Here is a 13,165-nt window from a genome sequence, read left to right on the forward strand (position 1 = left end):
TTTTCCATGTGCAAGTGTGTTTCTTGTTCCCGGCATTTCTGTGACGAATGTTTTATAAACAAGGCCCAGTTCGCTGGATTTGCAGATCGTTTGAAACTGAAAGATGGAGCGGTCCCAGCGATAAAAGATCCTGGTCATGAGTCGGAACCGCAAACAGCAAGTAAAACTGCATCAGATGTCTGTGTTTTGTTGGAATAAGTGCACATAATGTAAACAATGCGAACGTATAGTGAATCAAATCAATAATGAGATGACGTATTGTGTGTGTTTAGACCGTCTCGCAGCACTGTGAGGAATAATAATAATGGAAAATGTCCCTCAGAAGTGCGGGTATTTGTCCCTCAGAAGTGCGGGTAAAAAGACAGTTTAAATTTAAATCGCGTGTGTGAATGAATGATGATGTTTTAGCAAACTGTATTGCTATACTGAGATGGGTAAAAATCGACTGAAATATGTTGTAGGCTATTTGTAAAAGCAAATGTTTGAAATAAAATGTAGGCTATTTGTAAAAGCAACGTATTAAACTGCAAATTAACATTTTATATATGCCCTAATATTTCATAAAAACAATGTTACTATGGAAGTAAAATAATGTCAAATGTTTTTGAAACAAAAAGCCTGTTGAATTGCACTACTTGAAAAAAAAAATAGGCATTGCATTAACCATGCTTGCATTTTAATGCATTGTATTTTTAGGGCTTGCATTTTTATGGGCTGAAATTCAACATGGTTGAATATTTAAGCTGTGAATATTTCAATTAAAAACATTTCAAACACATTTTCATTATTAAAAATTCAATAATCCATGTTCACCTTTCATATTTTACTTCCAAAATATTCAAACTGTTTAAAAATACAACCTATAATATTCAACAGGCAATTTTCGTTCCATTTTATTTCACTTTGCAAAATTCGCTTCCACAAATTCAGTGGTTCAAATTCGACAGTAAATTCAACGGAACTGCAGGAAAAGCAATAGATTACCGAGATACTCTCCATCTGCTGTAGTCAACCTCACCAGCAGGAGGTGCAAAAGCGCTTGTTGTTTGACGAAGACAGAGCAACAGTTAGAGCAAGCCATTCATTCATAAAACTCATTTAACAGCAGTGCAAGTGTATTTGTGATTATTATGACGGCGGTTTTATGTTAAATTCAGTGTCTTCACGGTTACTCTCCCTGTGTAGCCTACAAGCATCTTTCTCTACCGTGAACAAGATTATAATGTTATTCCCCGATGCGGATATACAGATCCAATATTACATTTTTGAGGTTGACATATATTTCTCTTGGTTGTTTAGTTGCCTTAACTTTATATTGTGGCGATGTGCAGCATGCAAGCTATTAGGGTTTCCCTCAATACTTAAGGATTCCCCAGCTGGACATATAAAAACGCTTAACGTATAGCTTAATGGACTAATTACAGTGATATAAAAGACCAAACTCGCAGGCAAGCAGATTGACTCAGAATAACGCGCAAAGTTTAATGCTGAGCGTTTCCCCAGTGATAGACTGGCATTGACGTTGGACATTCGCACATTTAGGGACCGTCTCTAAAGTGTATACTACTTTGGTATACACGTTTCTAACTTCAATAGCATTTGAATAGAACGACTTACAGTCATAAAACCAGCTGTAAAGTGTTCATGTAGTGTCAGGCATAATGCGCACCCTTTGGTTTTTTTGCTATTTATTCAAATAAATTAAAGTTTGCTATTGAAGTTAGAAACGTAGGCTATGCAATGTTTTATGCAACTTTTGAGACGGTCCCTAAATGTGCGACTGTCCAATGTCAAGCCAATTTTACATTTTATTAGGCTACATTTAGTCATTTATTTATTTAGCAGACGCTTTTATCCAAAGCGATTTACAGTTAAACTAACAATAGGAGGACAACAATATGCAAGTGCTATGACTCTTCCCAGTTTAAGCTAATGCAATACACGTAGGCATAGCCTATACTATATATATATATATATATATATATATATATATATATATATATATATATATATATATACTGTAGAGAGAGAGAGAGATAAAAGAGAAGAGAAAGTGTTAGTATTGATCAAGTGTTGATTTTATGCCAGTATCACGAAACGCTCAGCATGAAACTTTGCGCGTTACGTTCATATTCTTAGTCCATCTAGCCTATATAGTAGCCTACAGCCTACATCCCCAATAAGGTGCGAGTTTGGTCTTTTATATCACTGTATTAGTCCATAAACTACGTTAAACGTTTTGTCCCGACAGAAGGGGAATCCTCGAGTGTGAGGTATTGAGGGAAACCGATTATAATCCTGTTCATGTAGAGAGAAAGCTGATGACATGCTACACAGGGAAAGTAACAATGAAGTTATTGAATGAAACATAAACACAGCTTTTGTGTCTTTATCATCTTTTCCGCATATATACTGACACAGCTCATTTTCATTTTATGAATGAATGGCTTGCTCTAACTGTTGCTCTGTCTTCGTCAACAACACGAGCTTTTGCACCCCCTGCTGGTGAGGTTGACTAACAGCAGATGGAGAGTATCTCGGTAATCTATTGCTTTTCCTGCAGTTCCGTTGAATTTACTGTCGAATTTGAACCACTGAATTTGTGGAAGCGAATTTTGCAAAGCGAAATAAAATGGACCGAAAATTGCCTGTTGAATATTATAGGTTGTATTTTTAAACAGTTTGAATATTTTGGAAGTGAAATATGAAAGGTGAATATGGATTATTGAATTTTTAATAATGAAAATGTGTTTGAAATGTTTTTAATTGAAATATTCACAGCTTAAATATTCAACCATGTTGAATTTCAGCCCATAAAAATGCAAGCCCTAAAAATACAATGCATTAAAATGCAAGCATGGTTAATGCAATGCCTATTTTTTTCAAGTAGTGCAATTCAACAGGCTTTTTGTTTCAAAAACATTTGACATTATTTTACTTCCATACGTTACAGTCAGGCGAAATATGAAAGACAACATTTTGTTGACTAGATTTGGGTACAGTTTTTACTGTAGAATATACTGCCACATCAAATAAGCTTTTGTTTAGCAATTTCTGCTCATATGTTCTATATATATATATATATATATATATATATATATATATATATATATATATATATATATATATATATATATTTCACGCGACACGCAAGCGTCTTGGAAGCGTTTCCATGCAAAATTGAATAGGAAAATCTGTTTATATGTAAAGATTACACTTGAATTGTTGTTGTAATTGTAACCTTTTTAATAAAAAATATATATTTACAAGGTAGATGTAAACAAACTATTAAAAGGTAAATATATTTTTTTTCTTTAAATAAGTTGTATTGTGTTTTATTGGTGACAAATTTCGGGAGAGGATAAATATTCCAAAACTGAAAATACAGTATGAGAATTAACTGCACAATTACTAGACATGTTTACCTTGGATATTATACAATTTGCAAGCACAATTTGTGGAAAAATAAAAAAATTATGATGCTTCCAACTGTGAACCAATTTGGTAGTGTGTGTGTATATATATATGTATGCCATCTGAAAATGACATCTGAAATTTTCTTCTAGAATGATCATTTTTATGAAGCTTGTATATTTAAGTTAGCTATAGGTGACACACCTGAATGAATGGCTCATTAAGTATGCAGGGACATTGTCTCATCAGGTGTGAACTACTAAATATGCATGATGCTGTTGGATCGTTTACGCCCCATCCGCATATTGGCTTTCCAAACTAAAAGTGTTTCACAAAACTTAAATCAATGTATCGTTTTATGTGAATCATTAGGCAGGATGATTTTCACATCATTTTGAAGAACTCTAGGTGACGACATCCATTAGTCAAAAGTCTTATTTACACATATTTAGTATGTGTTTTGTGGCCTTATTTCAGAAACTTTCATTTTTAGTTTTTTCAATAACCATGCATAAACATTATTCTCTCAAAAATGAAAACACATACATACATGTGGCTCACATATTATGGTAGTCCTGTTTGTGCTAAATAGAGTGAATTTACACCTTTGCCATTAATATGTTTATAAGCAACTGAAAAAAGCACAAATGTCAGGGCATGTCAGAACATCTCAAGGACCCCAAAAACACCCCAGACCCCAGAGGGTTAAATACACTTGTTTAGCTGACCACCATAAGTGTCCATTTGTTTATTCTAAAAACACTCGGTGCTCGTGCTCGCTCCGCCCACGGCACGCCTCCAGGAGCTCGACTGTTTTCGGAAAGAATCGGTACAACTGTATTTGTCTTTTATAAACCTGATAAAACTAAAGACTCTTTGGAGATATGAAGGATGCAATACTACAGGTACTCAAAATAGAAACTGTGTGTGTTATGTACCCTTTAAGAACAACAGAGTCCTCAGTTTGACATGGCCAGGGTCCACAAAGATTAGATTTGAATTTATGAAGATTGCTTCACCTAGGTCGGTGCTGTAATCTATGCTGTTGTAGTATTTCACGTGTGGCCCCCTCCTCACCAAGCCACCCAAGGGCCCCATATTTCACCATGACAACGTAATCACAGCTCCGCATTAAAAAGTCATTATTGTTTAGAATGGGGGCCTCATCCAGAAAACACTAGCTATAAAATCTCTTAGCCTTTGTGTCTCGGGCAGCACACATGTTTACTCTAGAACACAAGCTCAGGTGATTTAAATGACCAACTCAGAACTCCATTGATCTCACAGAGGTTTTTGCCTTCACAGAAATACACACTTGCCATTGCAGAGCCATATGCTTCACAATTTATTCATACACTAACAAAATAATGTTTTATTGCAAATATGCAGATTATTCATTTCTTGCTGCACTGATAGCACTTCTCTAAAATGATTTGCCGATATTCAGTCCACAATACAAATTTAAGGGTCATAACAATTAAATATATATTTGCAGCGTAGCCTATTCTAGGAATTTGAATAAACCTCAGTACTTGTACAATTTGTGTTATAGGCATCAACAATAGCTCAATCATAAGCTTGTTGAGGTAAGGTGGGCTGTTATTTTACTAAAGGATCAGACGTTCGTCTGCCAGACGATAAATTGGATGAAAAAATGTCAGTCCATTTATCTTACACTGAAGAAGGGACTCAAGCCAGTGTCATTTTAGTATTATTTATGCAGTATCATAGTATTTATTAATATTTTGAATGAGCTTTTATTTTTATATATAGTTTAAATTTCAATCTCTTTAAAAAACGTTTGTATTTTTTTTTTTATTCTACTTAGCTTTAATTTACTTTTATTTAAATTTGAGTAATTTATCACTTCAACTTCAACTTATTTTATTTCAGTTAATTGCCTAGGCAACATTTTTTCATTTTAATTAAAATCTTTAAATTTTATTTTTAAAATTAAAAAATATATATATTATTATTTTCATGTAATTTTATATTTTATTTTATTTCAGCTTTTTTTTTTTTTTTATAGTTTTACTTTCAGCTAACAGTAACAACACTGTTTCCAACAGTCTGGTTCCAGAAGTAAAAACTTCTTTGTATACTTCTTTCTCCTTAGGGAAATGTGTTTTAAATGCTAACTTACAAACCTTTAAAGACAGTCCTGCTGTGAGAGGCTGTTAATGGATAGTATTTGCTTCTGTTGAAGCCGTCAGCCGGTGTTATTTATTTTTCTAATTATTTTTATTTTATTTTTCAAAAAATCCACCAATCAGAGTTTCGACAAGCAAAATGTGTCAAAAGAGCTATTTAGCTCTGCCCTCTTCCGCCCTGCGAATGAGCAATCGAGTCTCTCTACACTCTCAAAATACTGTATATGGTCACACTTTAGATTAGGGTGGATAGATTACTATTAACTATCACCTTTGCCTCAATAAACTCCTAATTACTGCTTATTAATAGTTAATAAGGTAGTTGTTGAGTTTAGGTATTGGGTAGGATTTAGAGATGTAGAATATGGTCATGCAAAATAAGGCATTTATATGTGGTTTATTTTACATTAGAGATTGATTCAAAGCAGCTTTACAGAGATTACGGGAAAATAATGCAAAAAGTTTGTTTCAAGAAGAAAATAGAGTCACGGTCTAGCTTAAGTAAGTTCAGTGTTGTTTCATTTTTGTTTTAAAAAAGTTATTAATTTAGTTCATTATATATATATATATATATATATATATATATATATATATATATATATATATATATATATATATATATATAGCCGCTTTGGAGTAAACCATGATGTCATCGTCCAGCTCAGTTCAGTATAGTGTCAGTGCAGGCAGATCAATATTATTGTTGAATATTAAATTAAATGTTAAATTCAATGTCCCCAACTAAGCAAGCCAAGCCAATGGCAACAAAGGTGGGGGCAAGGAACCAAAAAACCTTGGGAGAACCCAGGCTCAGTCGGGGGGCCAGTTCTCCTCTGGCCAATGAATGAACAGTGTATGATTATGATTCAGGCAGCATTATAGGTCAGAAGTCAGACTGGTTTGGAACAATCAGAATATTATCCAGTTCCATCTGGTTTAAGATCAGAGTCATCACGCCGGGAAGGAGACGGGTTTGTTGAGGATCAGTGCTGATGCCTGTCGTGTCGATGAGGCCTTCGATTAGAGTCTAGTTGAAACAATCTCTGCTGACACTTCAGGGATGCGTTGTGGTCGTGTCTAGGTGCAGGTCCTCCATCTGGTCTGGATACGGCCTGGATCCGGTTGACTACATCATGCGTTGTGGTTGTGTCTAGGCGCATGTCCTCCATCTGGTCTGGATACGGCCTGGATCCAGCTGATTACAGTAAACCTCGGAATAAGCAGAAAGACTAACATTAGCGTAGATGCCATTCTTCTTGTGATGTAACGAGTACAATGGGTGTAATAGGAAGTGTTCCTGGTTCTGGCTGACCTAATTTATGCAGCCTAATAATCATTAAATTGATTTGAATAATAGGAATGTATCATTTTCTATGTGTATGCCAGGTTGAAGAGATGTGTTTTTAGTCTAGATTTAAACTGACAGAGTGTGTCTGCTTCCCGGACAATGTTAGGAAGACCGTTCCAAAGTTTAGGTCTTTAAATAGGAGAATAGGATCTACCGCCAGCAGTTGATTTTGATATTCTAGTTATTATTAACTGGCCAGAGTTTTGAGATTGCAAAAGACGTGAAGGACTATAATGTGCTAAGAGCTCGCTCAAGTACTGGGGAGCTAAACCATTTAGTACTTTGTAAGTAATCAGCAATATATTACAGTTTTTCTCGATTGCTTAAACACATTTCTTGAAACTATGCCTCGTATTCTCAAAACTATAAACACAAATCCATAACGTCTCACCCAATTCTCCAAACATCCTATTTTCAGGTCAAAATGAAGCTCTACACTCAAAACAATTCACTCTTGCTGAAAAACCAAACTTTGCCCTCAGACAGGACACACAAGCCCTCAAAATCACACACACTACAACATAGTCTAACACACTGGTGCAATAAATTCAAAACAACATTTCCAAAACTGGTAAGTTATGTTGCTTGTGGTTCCCCCCCTCACAAACCTTTTCACATGATGAACACAAAAGACACAACCAGTGGATACATTGGCACATTTTTATTCATACACAGAAAACACACACACACACACAAAAATATTTTTTTTTTCTGTTTTACTCTTTTTTTTTACTCTTTTTTTTTTACTCTCTCCTCTATTTTTTGTTTTTATATTTACTTACAGTAAGATGTGTGTGACCATCATATGACAGTAAAAGAGCACACACAAACCATATTCTAATATGGAATTCGAATTGTATTGGAATGGTAAAGAGTGTTGGGACGTCACAGAAGGGCCTCCACTCAAGGAGACAATATGATGGACACGTCTAAGAATGTTCCACATATGGTTGAAATACCACAATTTGCCTAGAAAGACAACATTCTGGGAGTCAAGACTATAAAGGAGAAAGGATGCCCTCCCTTCACTGTCACACTCTGCAGCCACACTGTACGACTGCTGGCCTTTTCTTGCAAGAAAATAAACCAGACTATTGGAAATGTCTGTCTCTTATTCAGTGATAGAATTTTGTTTGCCACCACACCTCCCTGAAGGTTCTCGAGGCGACGGTAAAGCAACTCAAATTTGGCCTTACTCGTAGCCCAGCCTCCCTCATAGTCAAACCATTGATAAAGACATGGGCAACTAGAGTGGCTTGAATTTCATCTGAGACTGCTTGTCTTCTTGTCCTTGCCCTTCCTCCTCCTCATTCTTATCCCTCTTCCTTCATGTCTTTCTGGATCCATTGTTCCAAAACGCAATAAACTGATCTGGGCCCTTTTATATATCTATTGAAGTTCTGATTGATGTGTGTTAAATTTTGACTCTTAGTGTTTCCACTTGGGTAATTGTGTGCTAACTGAGCTGAAGCTGTGCTGACTTGAGTGAACAATTTTGAATGCTAGTGCTTTATACATGACAACATGGTCTAAGCAATGAGAAATGAAGTGATTTGTGTGTAGAGTTTTGCAGTGAAAGTTCAACAAATCTGACTCATGTGTCAAAACAGGGAATAGTGTTTATAGTTTAGTGAAATGGGTGTGCTTTTTGATAAATGGCGTTATGGTTTTGAAATTTTAGTTCAAAAGCCTGGTTATAGTGTTTAAGCAATCGAGAAAAACTGTAAAATGTATACAATGTTTAATTGGGAGCCAATGCAGTTTTGACAGAACTGGGCTAATATGGTCATACTTCCTGGTTCTAGTAAGAGCTCTAGCTGCTGCTGCGTTTTGGACCAGCTTTAGTTTGTTTTTTTTATGTGTGCAGGGCAACCACCCAGTAGAGCATTACAATAATCTAGCCTTGACGTTAATGAATGCATGAAATAATTGTTCTGCATTTTTCATTGAAAGCATATGTCATAATTTAGATATATTTTTAAGATGGAAGAATGCGGTGTTACAGATGCTAGAATTGTGGCTTTCAAATGAAAGATTGATATCAAAGAGCACACCCAGGTTCCTAACCGACGACGAAGACTTGACAGAGCAGCCATCAAGTGTTAGACAGTATTCTAGGTTAGTGGTATGTGCGGTGGTTTTTGGTCTAATCATTCGAAAATCTGTTTTTTCAGAATTAAGTAATAGGAAATTACTAGTCTAATTTTTACATCAACTATGCATTCCGTTAATTTCTTGAATTGGTGCGTTTCGTCAGGGCGCGAAGAGATATAGAGCTGAGTATCATCAGCATAACAGTGAAAACTAATCCCATGCTTCCTAATGATATCTCCCAAGGGTAGCATGTACAGAGTGAACAGCAGCGGTCCTAGTACTGAGCCTTGTGGTACGCCATACTGAACTTGTGATCGATGAGACATCTCTTCATTTACTGCTACAAACTGATAACGGTCAGATAAGTATGATTTAAACCATGCTAAAGCATTTCCACTAATGCCAACATTATTTTCGAGTCTATTTAAAAGAATGTTCTGGTCAATGGTATCAAATTCAGCACTAAGATCGAGTAACACTAATAGAGAGACACAACCACGATCGGATGATAAGAGCAAATCATTTGTAACTCTAATGAGGGCAGTCTCAGTACTATGGTACGGTCTAAATCCTGACTGGAAATCCTTGCAGATATCTTTTTTTTTTCTAAAAAGGAACATAGACAAAAAGGGTAGATTTGAGATCGGCCTGTTATTGACTAATTCTCTAGGATCAAGTTGTGTTTTTTTTTTTTTAATTAGAGGTTTAGTAATAGCCAGCTTAAAAGTTCTCGGTACATATCCTAGTGACAAAGATGAATGAATGATATTAAGAAGAGGATCTATGATCTCTGGAAGCATTTCTATCAGTAGCTTAGTCGGTATATAGGGTCTAACATACATGTTGTTGATTTAGATGATTTAACGAGTTTAGACAATTCTTCCTCTCCTATTGCAACAAATGAATGGATTTTTTCCTCAGGGAGACTACAATGCATTCCCTGTTGCGATACTGTAGTAGACGTTTGCATAGTTATAATTTTCTTTCTAATATTATTAATCTTGAAAGTAAATAAGTTCATAAGGTCATTACTGCAATCCTCTTTGGAAACTTCAGAAGTAGAAGCTTTATTTCTTGTTAATTTAGCCACTGTGTCAAATAAATACCTAGGATTGTGTTTGTTTTCTTCTTAGAGTCGAAAAATAAGCAGATCTAGAAGTTTTTAAGGCTTTTCTGTACGCAATCGTGCTCTCTCTCTCCATGAAATTCGAAAAACGTCTGGTTCCCTTTCAAGGGAACTCGCGTTGCGTCGATTGACGCTATGGGAACGCTTTGCGTGATGACGTCTTGAAGCACATGTAAAATCAGTCCAATGGTGTGGCGGGACGTCAGAGGCGGGTGACGTCACGTACCAGGAAGCTATAAAAGCCGGCCTGAAGCAGGAAACAACAGTTTTCTGAGTCTTCAGTAGCGCTCTATGTGAAATCTGTCTTTGTCTATTTATTGTTGTCTGTCACTATATATATACAAATCCAGCGAGCATTTCAATATGTGTGTGTTTCCCTGCCCACGTTATATTACGGGTATGGACACTCACGTTCTGTTGTTTGGGAGAGGAGCATGCCCAGTCAGCACTCGAGGGTGCTGGCTGTGTGCATTGCGAGGCGCTGTCTATGCGCTCGCTCCGATCCCGGCTGAGTTTCTTCCGAGAGGCTCGCGCTCCCCAGGGCTCGGGTCCCGCTGCTGCCGAGGCACGGCGGCGATCTCAGTCCTGGGGTTCGCAAATGAATCTATCAGCGGGGTCTGACACGGGCTCTGCCTTATCTCAGCCTTTATCTGATAGACCCGGTGGCTGTCATCTGGGTTCGGAAGCACGCGATGCGGTTTCTTCCGCCCCGATGACGGCACAAACACTGCAATTGTCCAGTTCTGAGGAACTGGATGTTGTTAGTGTTGAGTCTGTGTCTGAGGTTCCCCACCTCAGTCTCATGCATTTGAAGTGTTGCTGGAAGTAGTGATAAGAGCAGTTGATAGACTATGTATTTAGTGGCCCTGATAAACAGGACGTTCGTTTATAAAGTAAACATGACGAACGTTTTCTGCCCTCACGTGCACACACACACAAAAAAAAAATTAAAAAAAAATAAAAAAATATATATATAAATAAAAAATATATATATATGTTGCTGTTATATATGATATGTATATATATATATATATATATATATATATTCAGTATGGCGAGCAAGCAGCAGTTTAGAGTGTGTTTCCATCCCTGCCCGCGTTATTTAACGGGAGGTGATACTCACACTCTTTGTGTTGTTTGTTTGGGTGAGGAGCATGCCTAGCCAGCACTCGAGGGTGCCGGCTGTGTGCATTGCGAGGCGCTGTCTATGCGCTCGCTCTGATCCCGGCTGAGTTTCTTCCGGGAAACTCGCGTTCCCCAGGGCGTGGGTCCCGCTGCTGCCGAGGCACAGCGGCAATCTCAGTCCTGGGGTTCGCAAATGGATCTATCAGCGGGGTCTGAGACGGGCTCTGCCTTATCTCAGCCTTTATCTGATAGACCCGGTGTCTGTCATCTGGGTTCGGAAGCACGCGATGCGGTTTCTTCCGCCCCGATGACGGCACAAACACTGCAATTGTCCAGTTCTGAGGAACTGGATGCTGTTAGTGTTGACGCTGAGTCTGAGGATTCGCTACCTCAGTCTCATGCGTTTGAGGAATTACTCGATGTCGTCAACGAGAGCTGTTGAGATTATCTATTGAGTGGCCAGAAGATAGGCAGGACGTTCGCTCGAAGAGTAAGCTCGATGAACGCTTCCTACCATCTCGTGTACAGCCTCAGCGCAGTAGCCTTCCGTTTTCCCCCGATCTCCACACCGAGGTGTCGGGATCGTGGGGGGAAACCTGTGTCATACAGTGTGTACAGTGCACAAATATAAACCTACTTCTCATCTTTTCCAATATAAAGAACATGGTTATGGTGAGATGCCGTAGGTAGAGGAGACGCTTGCGAGCTATCTCTCTCCAGCAACGGCATCTTCCCTGAAGGCTCCTGTATATGAGGCTGCTGAGCGGGAGCAGCCTCACTTATCTTAAAAGAGCGCTGAACATCGTGCCACTCAAATACCGAGTGTGTCCTCCCGTGCTCCCCCACAAAAATATCGGGGACACGGAGGACGCTCTCAAACCCAGCAGTCTTCAAGGGGTAGAACGGTTCTGCGGACCGTTATTACCACCAAGAAGGCTGCTGGGAAGAAATCCTGACGTCCGAGGGCTCAGGATTAATGAGGGTAGTCCCCCCCGAAGTAGAGCGGTTAACACCTCTTTTACGGTGCCCGCCTCTCTTCGGTACCCTCAGGGGACCGTTCTGCTAACCCTGCCGCCTCCGGTGTTACAGGGCGCAGCGGTCTCCGGCGAGCACATATCTCAAGGACCACCCGGAAACGTAGTGGCCTCGGGATGCCCGCCCCCTCCGAGGAGGGTGTTAGAGCAGTCTGTTCGATCGTTCCCTGCCGGTGCGCCGTTACAGGGCGACGAATTGACTGCTCAACAACAACAAAATCCAGAAACCAGTCTCGAGAGGCTGGTACCTCTAGTAGAATCTTTGACAGCGTGGAAGCTACTGTCAAATGTTTCTCGTTGGGTCCTGCAGACCGTGGAAAAAGGGTATCAGATTCAGTTCAAAAAACGCCCACCTCGGTTTATGGGGGTTCTGCCCTCTGTGGTGGCCCCCGAGCAGGTTCTGGTTATGGAACAGGAAGTAAACACTCTGTTAGAGAAGGGGGCCATAGAATATGTACCCCCCTCCAACAGGGAAACCGGGTTTTACAGCCGGTACTTCATAGTTCCGGAAAAGGACGGGGGATTGCGTCCCATTTTAGATCTTCGAGTTCTGAACGAGTCCATATTTCCATCCGTCCGTGTCATTGGAAGTTCCTGAGGTTTGCTTTCGGGGGCAAAGCATACCAATATCGTGTTCTTCCATTCGGCCTAGCTTTATCACCCCGCACTTTCACGAAATGCATGGATGCAGCTCTGGCGCCGCTGCGCCTCCAGGGTATTCGCATCATGAACTACATCGACGATTGGTTGATTTTAGCTCAGTCGCATCAGTTGGCGGTTCAACATCGAGATGTTGTTCTCGCCCACATGAAAGAGCTGGGGTTACGGCTGAACGCCAAGAAGAGTGTGCTTTCTCCACTCCAGAGAACCACTT

At 38.9% G+C, this 13,165-nt stretch overlaps 1 protein-coding gene across 1 annotated transcript in view; it reads left to right on the plus strand.

Moving 5' to 3' along the window:
• Positions 1–12,007: 12,007 nt before the first annotated feature.
• Positions 12,008–13,165, plus strand: part of cUnh14orf180 (chromosome Un C14orf180 homolog) — a gene marked incomplete at its 5' end in the record, with an annotated part of 77,378 nt that continues 76,220 nt past the window's right edge. Inside the window, one exon of the mRNA XM_081394315.1 lies at positions 12,008–12,154. Coding sequence (XP_081250441.1) covers positions 12,008–12,154 — 147 coding nt within the window. The remainder of the gene's footprint in view (positions 12,155–13,165) is intronic.

The sequence above is a fragment of the Scardinius erythrophthalmus genome (assembly GCF_964197995.2).
Source record: "Scardinius erythrophthalmus genome assembly, chromosome: 19".
In the NCBI taxonomy this organism is placed as follows: Eukaryota; Metazoa; Chordata; class Actinopteri; order Cypriniformes; family Leuciscidae; genus Scardinius; species Scardinius erythrophthalmus.